The sequence below is a fragment of the Candoia aspera genome, chromosome 4 (genome assembly GCF_035149785.1).
Source record: "Candoia aspera isolate rCanAsp1 chromosome 4, rCanAsp1.hap2, whole genome shotgun sequence".
Taxonomy (NCBI): domain Eukaryota; kingdom Metazoa; phylum Chordata; class Lepidosauria; order Squamata; family Boidae; genus Candoia; species Candoia aspera.
Window position 1 is genome coordinate 79,803,078 of NC_086156.1, and position 20,480 is coordinate 79,823,557.

The window sequence follows — 20,480 nt, forward strand, 5'->3', positions numbered from 1 at the left end:
TACAACAAAAGCAGAGAGCACAGAATTGCAAAGCATACTTATGCAGCAATGGTTCCAGAAGCTCAAGCAAGCTTACCTAAGCTACCCAGAAAAGAAGAAAAAAAAGCACTAACAATGTATTAGATTTAGTAACAGGTTAATCTTTTGAATTAAGGAACAAAGATCTGTAGTTCAATATCAGTATCCTATCTAGATAAAATATCAAATTAATCAAGTTTTTAAAAAGCTTTTAATACTGGCATTGCCATTTTAGGCTCAAAATACAATAAATTAGGTCTTTACTGAATGTAAAACCCTCCAACATAGTTGTCCTGAATAGCATTTATGGATACACCTCTAGCTCTAACTTTATTAGCTTCTATTCCTTCAAGTGAGCCATGTTTTAAAGAAGTCAGATTTCAAATATTAAACTCCCCTTCAAATCATTCTCAGAACTCAAAATGCCCTCATAACTCTTCCGCCAAGATCACCAAGTAGCCACAAGATAATGGAAGAGGGGAATGGTATGTAAGAAATCCATCTTCTTTATATTTTGCCTAGTACGGAGGAGGAGCTGTAACACAGCCAAAGAAGCCACAAAGATAAGCCAAGGCTGCTGATTAAGTACACAGTCTGAAGTAAACAAGCAGGAGGAAAACAAGTGAATGGAAAGGAACTGATATCAGTGGTATACTTTAGAATCCAACCCCTTGAACTTTCCCAAGAGGCCAGCAACACATTCTTCAGACAGATGGCTAGATTCAGATAGAAACTCCCCCTTCCTGCATTTGTTCAAATGAGAACTTTTTTCATTAGGAATTTTTGCACAAACTTAATAAGAATACTGGCACTTGTTACAACCAGGTTTTAGATTCCCTTTGTAGATGATTGACACTTAATAATGGTGCCCTCTTGAGTCTGCTGGACTTCACTGGGGCTTTTAAAAATGTCACCCAGGAGACTCCGGGATATTTATTTATTTATTCGTTTTTCAAATTTTATCATCTTATCATGGTTTCTATCCTTCTTATGAGTGTGGTTTCAAGCAGGCCAACAAGATTGCCACTTCTCATGAGATTTCAGCAAGCCAACCCTAAGATTTTACAAGATTTTCCATAAGAGAACTAAAGTTTTGATTTAAGTTCATTCATAAATACATACACACAAATAAAAAATCCAGAAGGCAATGGCAATGATTTCAGCTCTAATTAAAATAAGCATTTTCACAAACTCACAACAGAAATCAAACTTTCCTTTTACATTTTATTTTAAAAAATAATTTATTAAGAAGCCAAGCCGTTTTTTTAAAAAAATTGACTGTCTAAAGCAGCCTGCTGCTGTAAAAATGGCCACTGTACCGTTACTGGGTCCTCAAGAGGATTTTCAATTTCAGCTTGTCGTAAGAAAACATTTCCGCGACACACCCTCCACAGCATCCGCTCAAAGGTTGGGATTCGCTCACGGTTGATCACTCCAGCCACAAATCTGAACACAGAAGAAATAGATAAAAAATAATACGCAAAATAATATCAGTCCTGAAAAAAATGGATGCTACCATTGCAAAGCCAATAGAATACGAGGAGCCTAATGCTTTTAACCTATTTACAGAAAGAAATACAGACACTATGCAATTAGTAGAAAAATAAAATGTAAGTATTAACTATATAGCTGAATTATGAAATGAACAATTGGAATATCCAATTCTGGAGACACAATGAATCCAAGTGTAAAATAAACTTATGATTTACAAACAAAATTAAATTATCCAAAAGTATTTTTTGTTTATTGGATCCCTGAAAGAATGTTTAAAAAGGGATGCACATTAGCCTTTTTATGTTAAACTATATTCCTTAAACATGGAATTTGTCATCTTATGAAGAGCATGGCAAAAAGAGTAATTTTACATAACTGGAAAGAAGCTGTCCTGATTTTAAGGAATGGATCTGGGATGAGTTTGTTATCTAATTTTGAAAAGCCTCTACGTTCTAAAAATAAGATGACGACACAATATGATCTTGATGATTGTATACGGTCTAGATTTAATCATAAGCTCATGGACTGAATCAACTTTATATTGTTATCTATAGTTATTATATAGACCTTTTTTCTGATAGATTTTTTTCTTTTGTCATGTTTATTTTGATAATAAAATATATCTGGGTTTTCTTTTTTCACTGCGCAATCACTTTTTTTCACTGTTATAGGGTTTCTAAATATTTCATCATTAAAAATAAAATAAAAACTATGCAATTTAGTAGAGAATAAGGTAGGATTTCCATTTTTAATTTCCTAGTAAGAAGACTCATTTGCTACTTTCCTATTTCATTCACAAAATGGCTCAACTCAGACTAACCTGTGGGTAAGGAAGTGAAACTGCTATGTATACCTGAATCATCAAACCAAACCATGGTTTCCACAGTACAGAAAAAAACATGGTCTGAAATGGTTGATAAGCCATTATCAGTACAACCCATGGCTTAGGGCACCCTTTCCCAACCTAGGTACCTTTTAGATACAGTATATGGATTTCAATTTCCAGAATTCTTACCAATGGCTGGGTGGCTGAGAATTATGGGAGCTGAAGGTCTCAAATCAGGTTGGAAATGTTTAATTTATGATTATCCTGAATTGAAAGCCATATCTGTGGACTTTACTTCATCTCAGAAATTTATGGACTAAAGTGAAAATTTATGAAGTTGCAATCTGTGATTAAAAAAAAAAGAAGACAGAAGCAACTAGTAATTTCTGTATCATGCTTATCTACCATATTTTGATTTGAATTCTAAATGGCAACATAAACCATGGTTTGGAGCAAATGTCTGAACTATCAAGGCATGAATGCTACTGTACAATAAGAACAAAATCTAAATACATGCATTCTTTAACACTTGTGAGTTCACTGACGATACCAGTTATCAAAAAGTCTTGGTATCTATATAAGGAAGCACTCTGAGGCAGATTTCTGGAAGAAGTGCAACCAGAAAAGAAAAAATAAGGATTAACTAGAGTTTGACAAGAACACCAGAAACGACAAACGTTACACATCAGCATTTGAAATTAGTACTGTTTATCTGTGTAACTGGGCCATTCCCCAATGCTTAACAGCATTTTAAAAATTGAGATATGCTACAGAAGGGACAACTAGAAAATGTCAGTACTGTTACAGAATAAAACTAGCCCTTATGGACTTCCTGCTGAAGGAAGAAAAAATGAACTTGTGATTTATGGGTTCAATTATTAGAAAGAGCACACTATAGAAAGGAGGAGGAAATCTTAGAGAGGGAGGGTAAAATATAAATGCATTTATAACCACTGTTAAGAAGATCGGAAGCGCTTTTTCATAACTTTTTTCTTTTCTTCTTTTTCCTATATTCTTTCTTTTCCTTATTTTCTTTCTTATCTATTTGCTATTTTTCTTTATTTTCTTTATTTCGTCTCTAAAATGTGTATTGTTTTTATCTTGTTAAAATTTCTATAACAAAAAATTATTTTAAAAAGACTGTTATTGAATAAAATTGGTAGGATTAAGAGTTTAGCAAAACTAATGGCAACAGCAGTGGGAAAATATGTCTCTAAGTCACACAGGTGCAGCATATGGCTTAAAGTATTGAAGTAGGATTAAGGAATGCAGGTTGAAGTCCACATTCAGGCATGTTGCTCAACAAGGAATTTGAGCCAGTTGCTGTCTCACAAGTCAACCTATTTCTCAGGTTTGTTATGGGGATAAAATGAGAAGAACTTGTATGCTGCCTTGGGTTCTCTGAGAAAAGGTGGGATATAAATCAAGTATGGTAAGGTGAAGCAAAATAGGCATATCTGCTATGCTGCCCAAAATAAATTAAAACTATTTATTTTCTTGGCAGCCTTCCCGTATCCTAATAAGAGTTCTATGTAATTTCCTAAATCTAGAATCAAATTAAACAATTATGATTAACGTAAAATTATCAATTACGGCTGTTAGTATGCCACATCTGATATTCTTCTGCAGATATATTAAGCAACACTTTAAGAAAACGAAGTACAAATACTTGACAATCTAGAATTATTGTAGATTATCTGTTCAAAACTATGATGAAAATGTTTTCAGTTCGTTACATGCCAGTAGCAGTGAATACAAAAATCCAACCTAAATTATTTTCTGTTAGCATATACTTATTATGCATATGGGAAAGGTTATGTGCATAGGACAAGACTGCTAACTTGCACTTTCCTGGACAAGAAGCCAAGAATAGTATCACAGAATACTGGCCCAACTTTGGTCCTTAACTAGCTGTATTAGAATTTTTACAAAGTGCCATTAATGCTGAGGCACATACCCCAAGCGCAGTGGGGCTCCTCTTCCCATTTCACTCGGTTCCAACAGTGATGAGGACTCCTCCAACAGGTCAGGATCCGCCATCTGCTGATGATGCAATTCAGCCTGAATTCACAAATCAATTAATATCTAATGAAACTAGTTAGTGGCATGCAGGGGATGAGGAACCAGGAGATGGATGGGAAAAAGCAAAGAAACCCAGAGAAGAAATAGTGAAAAAGAAGAGAAAGCTCAGAGAAAATATATGAATGAGAGACAGACAAAGCATCTTTACAGAGCCAGAGGGAAAAAACATAAACAAAACGCTCATGAAACACAGACCTTTCAAGCTAGCCAACAATCAGCCTAGATTGCAAGTTAAGCTCCAAAGGAATATGGTAGAAAAAAAGCAATTTCCTATTTTTGTTGACCTGGGAAAGGGGATCTTTTTTGTTTAAAAGACAATTTATAACTTAGTCTTGAGCATCTACTCTGTACTGTGAAAAAGTGCAGGAGAGGTTCTAACACAGCATGCTATTACTACTAATGGGGATAATCTAGAACCTGAGAATGAGGCAAAAGGAATCACAGTAGTTGCTAAAATGACAAGAAGCTGCCTGGTCAAGTATGTGGTACAATATATACAAGGCAGTGTATATTCCAGTTTTTAAGGTGAATTCTGCCTAAATTACAATTAAGCAATCTAGGCCATGCTTGTTCATTTTGCATAAATTGTTCTGTTTGCATTAATCCCCAGAAGAGCAAAGCAAAGGCACTGAAGCTCAACCACTGAAAGTTCCTGTGGTTTTTTTTTTCTTCATGATTTTAGCAGCTATTTCCCCATATATTTTTCTTACTTAAGCCATTAAGGACTAAAAAAATGTTTTCAAGGAAAACAAGATTTTTAACAAGGTTGTTTATATGACAAGCATCAAAACACACCCAAAAATCTGCAGCTTGAACCACACACTGCATAAAATACTTGCTCTCTCTTACTTGAGATTTCAGCACAGTTAAACGCACTTTCTTCCAAATATATATTATATTCACCCGAAGGGTAGGCAGAAAATAATAATTAATGCAGCGGGGAAAAAAATCCTGTACAATACCCAGTCTCCCCACCTTTTCAACTTAGGGTTGATAACTCCAGGGGAGCAACTAGGGTCTGTGTCACCCGGGGCAAACATGGATTCCACGCCCCCCACATGTGTTGGTGAGGAGCAAAAATATACTATTTTGGCATTTTGGCACCCCCCAGCACGGCGCCCGGGGCACATGCCCTGCTTGCCCCCCTCAACAGCTGCGGCCCTGGATAACCCCATTGAAATCAATTCTGAAGATTTCCCCACTGACTCAGTAAATATGTGCATTATGATACCCTTGTATATCTGTGGGAATATTTACAAGGGTTGTGCAGTGCTTCAGATTCAGAAGCTCATGAGGGTATGCAACTAACACCTGGTTAAACTGAACACATCTTTTGTTAGGATCATGCTACTACAACAACCTTACGAAACGGCACAACTCTTTGTTTCTGAAAGGTAATTCATGTATGTCCATATGCTATCCACATATCTTCTCTTTTGAATCTGAAGGGCAGGGCCAGGGCAAAAGCCATAAGTATATATCAATAGAGTACATAACTAATCAAACTTAAATGCCTGTAAAATAAGATAGTTCATTTACAAGATTAACAATTGCCCTACTTTTTTTCTGTTATGAGTAAACAAAAACAAAAAAACACAGAAGTACCCACACATGCTTTTCCCTTCCACCATATGGAGTGAAAGGTGTAAGCAAAGAGGTAAGCAAGGCAGGAACAAGCAGTTTCCACACTAGCAAGATCTGTTAGAACCATCTAACATATCAGAAGCCTTTCCAAGGCCATCAAAAGAAGCCTAGAGTACATTCTTGTAGGAAGACTTTCTGCAAACTGCAGTGGACACATTTTCAGTGTATATATGGCTTCATGCTTGTCTGCAGTAAAAAGTCTTGCTGAGTCATGCCCATGAGTTTTCTACCTAGTAAACCAATTCCTGAATAGGGGATTAAGTGTCCAGAGCAGTGTTTCTCAAACTTGGCATCTTGAAGATGGCTGGGGAATTCTGGGAGTAGAAGTCCACACATCTTCAGGTTGCCAAGGTGGAGAAACACTGCTCTAGAGAGCCAAGATCTATAGCAAGGGCTATGTGACTCCTCACAGCAAGAAGTAAAGAGAGAGGAAGAAAACAGGATGGTGATGAGAGTAAGGGGAAGAGGTAACTGGACAAGGCAGGAAAGAAAAGAGAGAAGCCTTCCTCAGACATAACAAAATGGTTAAATTCATCAAGCAAACTGCCTCTTCCAAGCAGTAGCTAATCTTCAAAAGCATTTCCCATCAATTCAGAGTTTTTTAAAAGAAAAATTTGCTTTTGAAAATGGAATTCAAAATTCTCATGGAACAAAATGCTTTAACTACTACTATATAGCAATAGCTACTACAGAGCTACTATAATCCTGTCCCAAAGTAGTAATTGTGTGATTATATGGAACTACACAGCCCTAATTAAATAATCAGGTCATTTGTGCAAAAACAATACATGTATACAGTGTATTTGTAAAGAACAATTCGCTTTTTTTCTGCAACTCAAATAGTAAGCATATAAAAAGATTTTAGCTCATCATGTACAACATTCCTTGCTTAGCACAACTTCAATTTTTTATATAGGGCATTCCATCTCTCTGCAAAAAGGTTGGAATTCACAGATTAACCTTTATTCCTATAACTTGTTATTTGAGACTCCTGGGAACTTAACTTGCAGAAGCACTGTCAATGTCACACCTTCAGGGATAACACTAACACGGGAAAACTAAAATATTTTTTTTACAAACCACACAGTTAAAACACTTTAAAGAAAAGAAAAAGCAGATGAAGCTTTGGAAGGAAAAATTCTCACCTTCCAATGCATGCAAAGCATTCCTGCAAAATGGATGGCTTTTCATATTTGAGGTTGAAGACACATACACATCAGACCAAGTAGCAGGCCATAAAAAAGAGCATGGCCTAGCAAAAGAGCACATTGATTTACCAACCTCAGCACAAAAGTGTCTGCTAAAGAAAATCTCTCACTGAAAAATCTGTAGATTTTTAACATAACTGGGGGGACACAATATATGTTGATTCCCAGACCAATAAATGCACACAAAGATTCGTACAACTCTGGGCAGACAGTAATGTATCATGTGAATAAGTGTTAATCTTTGTGTTAATATCTCTAAAGTACTATCATTTCTGTTCATTCCACCCAAATATGGCTTCTGTTAAGCCCCATTCTTCCTTCCTAACACTCCAGTATCTGTGCCCATTATCATGCTGAAGTTCAACCATGGCCCCACCAAGAAGTACAACCAAATGAAAATGCCAGCCTTCTCTCCCAGCAAAATACCTACTCCAACACACACATACAAACAACATATACCTTCTCAAATGAAGAATCTTGAATTGAATTTGCAAATAAAAATGATTATTACGGTTATTGTTTCAGGAAGCTCTTCCACAGGAAAGAAAAACTCATAGAAACTAACAAGTGGCAGGGAGGCTCAGGTCCAATTCTGATGTTTTAAAATCAGGATCTGAGATGCTACCTTAATGCAACCTGTCATTAACAGAATGGTTTATTTTTAAATTGATTACTAGGGAAGGCAGTGTTCATAAGTGCCTTCTGTAAGAATTGTGTCAGTATCTGCTCTGCCAAAGCAAGAAGCAATAAATGTTGAAAAACAGAAGTGGAAAGTAATCTCATTCTGCAATCACTCTTTATAAGCAAATATATAGGACAGGCAAGTCAAGATTCTTCTGGCAGAGACATAGAAAACAGGAGGCATATTTTCACAGTTTCTAGCACCTGCAGCAAAGATCACCAAGAGAAGGAAGAAATGGCAGATGCAGATGAGAACTAAAGATGGGAGATGATGAAAGAAAGAAATCAGAGGAAAGAAATGGGAACTGCATGCCATTAACCATTACTTTTCCAGTCTTCTTCCAGTCTATTATGAACACTTATGGTTAACCTATTCAGAGATATTTCTCCAGTTCTCACTGTTCTTCACAAGATAAAGACATGAAGACTGAGAAAATGACTAGCAGTTAATAGATTCAAAATCATTGCGTTCTTTTTGACATGCAACAAATGGCTACACTGGCAAAACAAACACTTTCATTCAGTAAGGCCCAAATTCTCCACCTGGACCTCCTCAACTAAATGGAGTCTGCATGTTTAAACTTGCCTTGCAAGCCATTTCTTGCCATTAAACAACAAATATTTCACAAACTCTCCCAAAAGATTTACAAAGTCTTCAAAATGTTGAATGCAGCAATCAGATAGTGGTTAAAAAAACAGAAGATGGAGCAACAACTAGGCCATGCCACCTTAAAAACACATTCTAAATTTGGAGCACTAACAGAAGCACCATTTGCACATGTGAAGCTTTTCAAAGAATAAACATGAAAGAACTCATAACTTATAAAGGCTACATCTCAGTGGAAAGTTATAGTACAGTATATGGAATCCACAGTGATTGGTCTGTTTAAGATAGCTTCAGATACAGGCAATTTTTCCCTTCAGTGACACTATTGTCCACCATATGCTATTTAGACTATTAAGCTGAAAAGCCCAATTCTCACAAATGGCAGTGAAAGTATGTCAATCTGTCAGGACTGAACCACTTCAAAATGTATTTGCGTTTGAGTTAGGATACTTCTTGCATAAAAGAAGATACCATATATATAAAAAACTGGCAATGTGGTTTAGAAGAAACAGTCTTAATGTAATGTTGTCCAACACAGGCTGTCCCACCTCATTGATAGCTGATAAAATTGAAGCCTGTATTCTGGGCAAACTGCAAGGATCTAAGTTACATAGCTAATTTTCACCAGCCCTTGGGGGAAAAGGATTTTTCCAGTCATGCCCAAAAGAAAACAACTCAGAGAATATTCAGCATGGCCCTGGGCAGTCTACTGAAAAGAAAGTACAACTGTAATTATATGCAAGACTAATGCAAAAATAATCACAGTTGACTTAAAATTAACATTTGCAGCTGATGTTGTCCAATATAACCTGGATTCATATGTCATTTCAATTAGCTCTTAAGCAGCTCACAAAGATCAAATACATGCATGTTGACAAGACAAAGAAAAACTGGACAAGGACATGTTGCACCAAGGCTGGATGCTTTCCCAAGCACCACTTTTTCAAGTGACTTTCCATAACTGTTATAACTAAGCACTGAACTTTTGTTTTAAAAACACTAGATTTTTTGTCATGGTGGCAGCCATAAAAATATTTACTTGTATGTGCATACAGGTCAATAGCTCCAAAACCACAGCTTGCAAGCTGATATTCAACACTTGAATATAAGGCATCCAGAACCATTATTGTACAGATTCACCACATGATTATTCTCAAAGCAAGTGAGAGCAGACATAGCAACAAAGACTTTTTAAAAGAATAAAAATATATATCATTCTGCTTACACAACAATTTTTTTTTGTTTGAAGCCCTGCATTAGGAGATTTCATACCTTTAGCATATTCAAACAATCAGTTGAAAACAAACAAAAAACAGTTTTTACATAAAGTCTGTTAATTCAGTTTTAACTCTAGAGGTTGAGATTCAAGAACCTAAATCTTATTGTATACTTGAATCTATGTATAGCCCAGTAACAAGATTTCTGAAAAGCAAGGTTTTGACTTAAATTATTTTTTGCAATGAAGATACTTTGTATTACAGATTTCTTAAATTTCTCCATTTTCCTTTTTCTGAAAACCGAACAGGACCAGAAAAATCTCAGTCAACCCATTAATCAAGTAACTAAAGATTTGGAAGAGAAATTCCCTAGATCAGTGAGTTTAGGACCATGGGCCACTTAAAATAAGGCTCACAGCAATGATAGGTAACATGCTGTTCTTCACAATTCTTGGACTACAACTTTTATATGCTTGAGACAGGTGGGCAATGGTCAAGGAGTACAGGAAATGTAGGCCAAACATGTAAAAGGTAATTGTCCTTCCCTGATTTAGACATAGGATATTCAATCACTTAATGTAACACTCTATGTCTAGGTACTTCCATAAGCTCTCTTTTCTACCTGACTGTAAAACATGCTTGGAGATATTCCAAACCCTTGTGTGTCTGGAAACTTTCCTAGAAACTAGGAGTACAAATAGATTTATCTAACCCCATTTTCAAAGCCCCTGTTAGCAGGTACTGAATAAGCCCTCAAAACATCTTTCCAAAATGCTACAAGATCAAATGTTCATAAGTCATTCTGGCAACTCTGCAGGGAATAGTTAAGCATGGAAGTTTTACCTAACAACCACTGCAGACAATATAAGCCACCGAATGGCCAATTCATATACTTTCATGAATGATGAAAAACAATTTGTAAGAACTCCTCAAAAGCAAATAGAGCTGCTGACCCAAACTACAACTTAAGTAGGCATTTGTAAGAAGGAAAACAGTGGGTTGTGATGGACTGACCCAGATGATAAGAATTGAAAACATTCCGATATTCTGACCTCATCAAAAAACTGCTGAGTTTTTCGCAGTATGAATTTCAACTCTGTTAGCTCTAGGAAATTCCTTTTCAGTGCTTCCTGATTGGTGTTGATCTCCTTGAGCTCATTTTCTATTTTCTCAAAGTTTGCCTAGAAAGTGAGAAGGGAGGAAATAAGAAAAAGTAAACCAATTATCAGACATCAACATACTTCAGACACTGTTTATTTTTTCAGTGTACATATACATGTGAACTTCATTGAAGAGTCATGGAATTCAAATGCTGCAGAATCGGGCAGACTCTAGCCTCCACATTAAAGTTCAATAACTATCTTCTATATCCATTTATATACAAATTATATCAATCAATTACTGAATTGTCATTCTTTAATGTTCCCAATTTTTTCTTTTTTCTCATTCTTTTATTATATTGTTGTAAAACATACATAAGATATTAGATTATTTCAATAGTGATATTTGCATATCTTATCTTAACACTCTAATGTTTTGATAACTTAGAGCAGCAGTTCTCAAAGCATGGTCAGGGGAGCCCTGGGGGTCCACCCAAGACCCTTTCAGGGCGTCCACAAAGTCAAACAAATAAATATTTTAACATCGTTTTAATTTCTAATACAGTACATATCAATAGATACGACCCACATAAATCAAAGCTCTTTTGGGTCCTCAATCATTTTTAAGAATGTAAAAGGGTCCTGACACCAAAATGTTTGAGAACCCCTGATCTAGACCATTAAAGATAGAAAAAAATAAAGTATTATATCAGTATTAACTATGATTCAAAATGGCAATGTCAATAGGCCGGAGATTATTTAGTTCTGCATCCAGAACTTAATACACGTAGTCCTCGGTTAACAATGGTAAATCAGGACTGGAATTTCCATCACTAAGCAACGTGGTCATAAAACGCGATGATACATGACTGCATCGCTTAGCAAAATCAATCCCAGCACTCCGCATTTCTATCATTAAGCGAGGATTGTAGCTTGTTAAGCGAGTCCCAGGTAGCTTGCAAGCAAGCCAGCAGGCAGGCAGGAAAGGCAGTATTCTTTTTCTTAATCAACAGACTGACATTTAAATATCTGAAGTACTTCTCCCCACCACCTCCAAATGCTATTAAATATCCATGCAACCACATAATTTAATCAAAGCACCAATATCTCATAAGAGGCTTAAGAAGCCTGTCTAACTATGTCCTCTTGGCAACAAACCGCACCTCAGAAAACCCAACTAGAATGATCTCTCAACCCTAAGCTCCTCCTTGGCCTGTTTGCTTTTTCAGTTTGCCCTTTGCTGCACATATCCAATTCCATTCTGAAAGATGACAGTAGCCGGAATATGAAATGGTATTGGAGAAAGAAAAAAGAGTCCTGATGGTTTATGAGCATCTGTGTTGAATGACTGTGCTGTATCAAGAATTTGAAGGAGGTAACAAAATGAAGCAGAAAAATGAGAAGATATGGGAAATGGAAAAAAGGCTGACACAGCTATGTCAGAAAAGGTAGTAAACAAGGGAGATTGGGATCCTAGAATTAATCTGTGTCAGCATGCACATTTCCCTATGATGTGATATAGGTGGTTACATCCAAACTCCCATTTTCACTGGAATTCATCATTAAATGTTTATTTTTCTCATTTTTGGTATATTAGTGTAATATAGCACTTGTTTTAAGGAGTTTCTGGTGCTATGACAATCTATTTAATTTTATTATCAAAGCTTTGTTACATTATGATGTTTTAACATTTATTTAAAGTATATTATTATGTTTTAAATAATTGTGGCTTTGCCTCAAATCGCTTTATGTACTTGGTAGTAAAAAGAAGGATATTCATGGTTATAACAGAGTATCCATTTTCTGCCATAGCTATTCAATAAAAGCAACATTCAAGGGGTTTGCTCCTTAAGGGAAACCACTTCAAGGCTGAGTAAGGGAAAAGATTATATTTTGCACTTTTTTTTTTTAACCTATGCCCCTGAAAGAATTTTGTATTAATACAATGGGGAGGGATGCAATAATATTATGGAGATGATATTTCATTTTTACAACCCTCTCTACAGAAAGATTAGGAAGTTTTGCATTTCCAGCACACTAATATTTTACATGGTGTCTTTACCTCCAAATCAATCATGTCTCGGGGAAATGGCACTTCTGGATTCTCTCCAGTGTCTGTGATGGGAATGTTGGCCTTTCTAATCTCTTTTTCCACAAATCCTGAAAAAGAAATCACTATCATAAGAGCAAAATTAAAGATGTACAATATGGTGTGAGAAAATAAATCCGTAATTCTCAAGGATTCTCAAATACAAATCCATAAATTCAATCTATATTTCCATTCCACAAACATCTCATCCCATTGAAAAAATAAAAGACATACAAAGAGGCAAATATTAAAACTACAAATTGGATACTCCATATATATGTTTGCACAATGCCACCTTGAGTTCCTGGACAAAAGTCAGGGAACAAATAAATAAATCTACTATTCCAACTTGCATGTTATCATAGTGCAAGATGCACTACTTTTTCCAGGCAAAGGCCATACTCACACTTTGAAAGCGTGCCAGAGACCACACTCCAAAAAACTGGGGTAATCAAAACAGAAGCTGTTTCTTTCTTTGTTTGCACTCAGTTATAATTACAGTTGCTGATTATTTTCCAGTGATACATTTATTTACTTAATATTCCTGTCATATTAAAAATACAATTTAATAACAACTTCAACTAATAACTAGCAGGGTCTCGGAAGCATGCTGTCTCTGCTGTAGCTCCCGCCCTTTGGAACATCCTTCCCCCAGAGGTGAGAGAGGCCCCCTCGCTCCTGACTTTCGAAAAAGACTAAAGGCCTGGTTTTGTCAGCAGGCTTGGAATGGGAGGGGGAACAGTCATACCTGGGGATGGCTAGCACCCTAAAGTGATTTTTGATGGACCTATTACACAGACTGATTAAAATCTCTTGGCCATTGGATTCTATTATATTTCTATTTTTATTGTATTACTGTATTTGTAATTGTTCTGAATTTTAATTCTGTTTGATTGTAAATCGCCCATCTTCCCCCCCGTGTGGGGAAGATGAGTGGTGATAAAGTTTGATAAATAAATAAACTTCCAGTGGTCTTTGGTAGCTGCATATTAGGCCTTCAAGAATTTCATCAGCCCTGTGCCATCCAAACCTGTGCTTTAATCTCTGTTTGGAATCAAGTCTGGTAAAAGGTTTACCTATCTTTTCTTTTGTTCCTCATGTCATTAGCCCTGGATGAAAGGGTTAATTTGAGGTTATATCTGTCAACGGGAGGCTAGAGCAAGCACTGAGGGACTCTTATGCTCCTAGGTTTTTTCCCCAGCCTCTACAGGAGCTAACACAGAGATATAAAGCAGGGAGGGAGACATTTACCATTCCTTCGTTCTACTTCTGTGATTTTTTAAAAATGAAATGTAATAAAACAGGAAGCAACTGGCCAATACTTATAAAGATATCCGAGACATCAGGCAAAATGGTTGCTAACCAATATAACAAGGCTGGCCTCAATATGTTATATCGTCCTGCATCAAAAAATGAAGAAGTAACTTACCCATAGTTTGTGATGTAGTTTACTCAAGACATAGAACAGGCTAAGATATAATGGGGTTGTCTGATTTTGACTTAGCAGATTATGCTAATCTGCCATTTTACTTAATAAATCAGGGTTTATAACTTAGCATTGTCTATGAACCCAGTCAATTTTGATTTATAGATACTCCTCACTTAACAATAATTAGGACCAGAATTTCCATCACTAAGCAACATGGTCGTAAAGTGCAATGTCACATGACCACGCTGCTTACCAATGGAAATTCTGGCACTTCTGTTTGCCAACATTAAGTGAATCACTACAGGTCATTAAGCGAGGATGTCACGTGGTTGCCATTTGCAACCTCCTGCCAGCTTCCCCACTGACTTTGTTTATAGGAAGCTGGGAATGAAGGTCACAAATGGTGATCACGTGACCTCGGGATGCTATGACATCGTAATTGCAAGCTGGGCACCGCAATCACATGCAACCGGTGTAAGTATGAGGACCTATCATAAGTACCACTTGTTCAGCACTGCTGTAAGTTAGAATGGTCACTGAATGAGTGGTTGTTAAGTGAGGACCACCTTTATTCAAAAATCAGAATTGGCACAAAGTATGAATTTATCCTGTATATATAAAACTTCACATAAAAGGTCACTAAAAATCAGATCTTTTTTCTTATAAATATTTTACTTACCGTCAGCCTTCCAATCCTGTTTTACATTATATGGTTTTGCTGTAGTTTTAGAAACAAAACATGCAACTTGTTCTATAATACTGACACAGAAAACTGGGAGTGAATTAATGACACCCAAGCTAATTTAGTCCTATAAATCTATATAAGAGTACAAGTAAAAGAAAACAATGACATACTGAGCTTCCTGTCCATCTCTTCACATCTTCGGACTTCGTTAACAAATTTACGTTGGAACACATTCACATCAGGGTTTAGCTGTTAATAAATGCATGTAATTACAATGACATACACTGGTATATGTAGAAACACAAAGAGACTGTAACTATCTGCCTCCAAGCTCATACCTACCAATAGCTCATCCTTTTGGAAAAGAAATTTCAGAAACTATTTGAACAACACGAGCCTTGGACTTCCGGAGGAAGAAATGGCAGACTGAAGACAGCTCCACAAAATGCTGATGACTGCGGCAGAATGAAGAGTGGGTGAGTAAATCGGCTCTTCGTAATCCCTCTCCAGATAAGGAGAGGACTTGACAAGTGCTCCAGACAATTGCTCCCCACGAGGAGACCACAAGACAATGGTTTCCAGTGGGGTTTAAAGTTCTGGGAGATGAGGGAATAGCCATCTTGCTCAAACTGCGGTTGGCACCTTTAAAAGGACACTGAGTTTGCATACTTTCTTTTCTAATCACTTACAGACATTACTTGTTAACTGCTTTTTGGCTATTAGGAACCTTTGGTGCTATAAAACCTTTGAAGCTTTATAGCACCAGGTGAGTTTCCTTCAACCCTTAGCAAAAGGAGTTTTAAATTCAAGTTTAAGGACTTAAAAGTTTTTTCTGAAATGCTGATTAAAGCTTTGATTTTAGAAAATTACAAATGGACTAGGGGTCCAGATAAATTTGAAATAAGATTTTGGAATTAATTATAAATAATCCTCCCCATGAGAAAATGCTTTTGTTTTGAATTCTTAAAAAAAATAGTAAGACTTTAAAAATTGGACACTAGAAGGAACTAAAGATCACAGTTAAAGAAGAACATTCAAACTCGACTTACCAATATAGAATGAAGCAAAATATTTTAACACTGGACATATTAAAGGATATTTTTGAACAATGGACTCAGAAGTTAATTTTAGGAGTGTCTACCTCTAGATAGACTGTGATTAAAAGATGATATGGAAGAGGAACAAGTGTTACCCGACATGATTGAGACTGATTTGAAAGGGGATTTTAAAATGACAGGCTACAAAAATGACATGGAAAAAGATGTTACACTGGACATACAAAAGAAGCCAGCTGATGTCTCAATAATTAAAAGGGATATACACATAACAAACCTGGATAATTTTCCTATATTGGATTTACAAAGTAAAAAATGGTAAAGATTCCCATTTAGTCATGTCTAATGACACACCAGAATTTACAAAAGAGGCTTGTTAAAGCTTTGAAGAATCTCATGAGAAAGAAAAAATGAAAAGAAATCCAGTTCTAGGACATTATTTGAAGGGACTAGAGATCAAGATTGTTAGAAATAAAAGGAAGGAATATAAAGTTGATTTATCTGATTAAGGTTAAAATAGATACCTTGTTATCTCTGGTAACCCTTAATGGACTTTTGCTGACCAGAATTGAATGATGCAGCTTTAAGGATTTGTTTATAGATAAGAGATGGGATATGGGAAGAAATGATCATTTGTTGTATTTTAAGAGAAGGTGATAAGTCACTAAAGTTGTTTATACTTGTTCTGATGAAGGGAGAAGTCACTTCTTTATATATTTCTTTTCTTTTTCTTTACTATATTCTTATATTTTCTTTCTTTTTTATTTTTCTTCCTATTTTTTTTCTTTTCTGCACCTTCTATTTTTTCTTTTTATTATTTTTGGTTTGTATTATTTTTTATTGTTGTAAATTGTAATCTTTAATAAAATTACTATAAAAATTGTTTATACTTGTGATGAAAGTTGGAAGTCACTTCTTTATATATTGCTTTTCTTTTTCTTTCTATTTTTTATGTTTTTTTCTTTTCTCTTTGCACCTTTTACTTTTTTTTCTCTTTTTCTCTTTTTCTTTTAGTTTGTATTAGTTTGTATTATTGCAATTATAATCTTTAATACAATTACTTGGAAAAAAAACTATATGAGCCTTATCAAGTATAGCTACTACCAGTCATAGGCTGGAACCATCACATACTTAGCAGATAGTTGAAAGATCTCATGTTAATGCTCTTGGAGGAAACAAACATTCTGAGCCCAAAATCATGTTTTTAGAACACGGTAATTGTATTAATGAACTGAAACAAATACATACATCTCGAAACTGGACCTTCCCGAGTTCTCCCAATTCACTGACACAGCAGTAAGCTGCTTCAGACTGAAGAAAAAGTTGTGCAAGGGTCATTTCTTCACTTCGGAAGAGCTCCCCCATGGTGAAAAAAGGCCAGTCAAACTAGGGTCAGAGTCTTCATGTGCCTTAAGAAAAAAAGCCATAAAGGTGAGTTTGCATAAATCCTTCCTGGGGCCGATACATCTTAATTAATTTGCAGGACTGTGAAATTTTTCAAATTAATCTTGAAGTAGGGGTAGAAAAGTATAACTTCTGTTATGTTTTTGGTGAAAAATTATCATGGCATTCTTACAAAATAAAAATGGTTGGCTCCATGCTAATTAATTGGGGTAACAGAGAACTGGAAGGCCAGAGGGGATAGCAGTGAGCAACTTCAATCTCACTAGTTTACCATCTATTAAACGGCTGTTTTGTATCTGGCCATGTCCACTGTGGCAGTAATTTTCTGACATGCTCTCAGGCTAGCCTCAATATCGAATATGACCAACAACTTCCAAAAGACTGCCATGCCTGATCTTAGTGTGCTATTCCACACAATAGTTTTGAATTTGTAGATAGCTAGATACCTGTAATTATTTCAAGTCTTAGGCTGCAGCATAACATTGCTATTAAATTCCAGTGACTTCTATGTTCCGTTAATGCATCTTATACGCCATTCAAACAAGCCCAACTTAGGCAGTTCATCTGTAGAGAACTCAATTGCTTCTGAAATTCATCATTCAACCTTGAGTTTAAAACTTCAAACATCAGCCCATCTCATGACATCAAACAATATCTGCAGGCTACTGTTCCAGATAGCCTGTAGCACCTTATAGCTGACAGCTATTTCAGTGAAGGATTTTTTTCACCATATCACATTGCAGCAGATTCACCTGTTGCACAAGAACTCCAAATTCAATTTTCATTAAAGAACAGACAGCTTCCAGATATCATAGATCAGAGACCCATGGAAGCCAAGAATGGTTGGTATTGTGGCATCTCCAATAAAGGTCATAAAATGGAGAATGGGGTACTAATTATACACTTACAGCATAAAAATGCTACGGCAAAAAGAGATAAGCCTAAGCAGAGCCATGAAATGTTTGAATTCCTATCAACAAAAATGCATTTTTCTCTATCTAGAAAGCATCACTTACTAATTGCTGATGCAAAACACTTCGAAGAATGCCTTACCATACTTCCTACATACATTAAGCATGTTAATAAACAGAATTATATTATCCACTTGAGAACCTGTAGAACCCAAACAGCTTTCAAAGCATTCGTACTTCCTCTTTTTAGACAACTAGGATGCACAATAAGTTTTAATGTATGCCTAACAGCACATCACTATAAAATATTTTGCATTAAAGATGATACATGGAAGCTACCACTCAATGTTAACTGGAAACCAAGAGTCACAAAACCACATACTCATTTCCCAGCCTCTTGCTCATTATGTTGCATGCTAACAAACACTGAGAATAAGAGACCCTGAACAAAAATACATGGAAAGTTGTTATCCACTCTTAAAGAGAAAATTTAAAAGGCACACTATTATCATCATGATTGAAAAATACCTAGTGAATATATAGTATTAACAAGAACCAGAAAGACCTACCAGTTAGAATAAAAATCAGGGTAATAAATAGCCAAAGACCCTAAAGTTGGAGATACCAGATTATAGGTTAACAAAATTCCAAATTACCACTAGATGGCACAAAAAAACAGACAGACTCTTTGTTGCTGTCTTATGGCCATCCAAATTTTTGCAGCCTAGATCTGATAACCCTTCTTCAGTGAATGAATCATTTTTTACTCATCTATTATCCTCTCCTCCATAACCAAAACCTTCTCCAAATCCCACAGATAATTATCACCTCTGCTTAGCATAATCAACTAATGGGGGGAGGAGGGAACAATCATTTCTGAGAGACAGTCACTCAATCCTATCCCAGAATTAATATTTCTTTTCAATTCACCTGCATTTCAGACCCTGCCCCACCATCTACCTAAATCAACGACAGAAAGCTGCTATTAACCCGCACAGTCACAGGAGCTACTGTCCACCCACACCTGACATATATTCTTCACAATTATAGTGAAGAAGTGGAAGGAAAAGCTATCAAATATTCCTCCATCACCAACAGCCTTCCTTCTACCATCCAACCACAATCCCCGATATCCCCTGACCATAAGAAATAAATCAGTAAAACCCCAATTATTAGAGCAATGTAAAATAACCTTCCCCTCAAAATGCCTGCCCTCTCAAAAATGCTGACGAAGACTACCCTCCTTTCAAAGATAACCCAGGCTCGATTGCAAGGAAAATCCTGCCCCCTCAGAATCGAACCAGCTTCCCAGACAATAAATCACACCTCTCTTTTTCCCTCCTTTTTAACCAAAAACACGGATTAAGAGGGCAACAAACCTAAACAATAAGCTGCAAGAACGCCAGCATCAGCAGCACCTTCACACAACCCATTTTTCCCGCGACCAGACCCCTGACCCCACGAAAGCCCACTGCTCCCCCATAATGCAGGGCGTCCCGTAACGCCCCCGAGCCCTTCCCGAGAAAGAGAACCTCCTCCCAAAGGACCTTCAAGCGCCCACCTACCTTCCGCCGAACGACTCACAGCCCCAACCCCGGAGCTGCCGTCTCAGCTTCCGCCAGTGACGTCACCACGTAAGGACGTAACTCCCACGTCCGGATGGCTGAGAAACAGGCCTGGTCCCGCGTTCTGCTGCTTGGATCCCTTCGCCGGCTGTTGGGCGGGGCGCCATGTTGTTGTCTGTGTGCGAAGGCGGTTGGCGGCCTGATTTTTCCGTGGCGTTACTGCACGGAAAGTTATGTTATCTGTTGGGAGTTACGGTGTTCTTTCTCTCTCGACTGGGATGGAAAAAGGATTTGATTCAGAAAACGGGGTTCATCCCCAAACCTCCCTTTCTCGGAGAGACCTGGATCTGGTCAGCCTTTTTCAACATGATGCCCTGCAGATCTTTTGGACCCCAATTCTAGTCCAAAGTATCTACAGGGCAGCAGTTGGAGAAGGCTGGTTTATTATTTATTTCTATTTAATAT

At 36.7% G+C, this 20,480-nt stretch overlaps 1 protein-coding gene across 5 annotated transcripts in view; it reads right to left on the bottom strand.

The window, feature by feature from the left end:
* The window catches only part of ATP6V0A1 (ATPase H+ transporting V0 subunit a1), a 53,093-nt gene extending 35,549 nt beyond the window's left edge, over positions 1 to 17,544 (bottom strand). For 2 of the 5 annotated variants that reach the window (XM_063300728.1, XM_063300727.1), the window contains exons 1-6: positions 17,384 to 17,544; positions 15,251 to 15,329; positions 12,940 to 13,037; positions 10,830 to 10,958; positions 4,296 to 4,378; positions 1,338 to 1,464 (exon numbers count right to left, since the gene is read on the bottom strand). In XM_063300728.1, the coding sequence (XP_063156798.1) occupies positions 1,338 to 1,464; positions 4,296 to 4,378; positions 10,830 to 10,958; positions 12,940 to 13,037; positions 15,251 to 15,329; positions 17,384 to 17,500 (633 nt within the window). In that variant the 5' untranslated portion in view covers positions 17,501 to 17,544. Of the gene's footprint in view, positions 1 to 1,337; positions 1,465 to 4,295; positions 4,400 to 10,829; positions 10,959 to 12,939; positions 13,038 to 15,250; positions 15,330 to 17,383 lie in introns of all 5 variants that reach the window. The other 3 variants (XM_063300725.1, XM_063300724.1, XM_063300726.1) reach the window with 2 other exon arrangements.
* Positions 17,545 to 20,480: the final 2,936 nt, after the last annotated feature.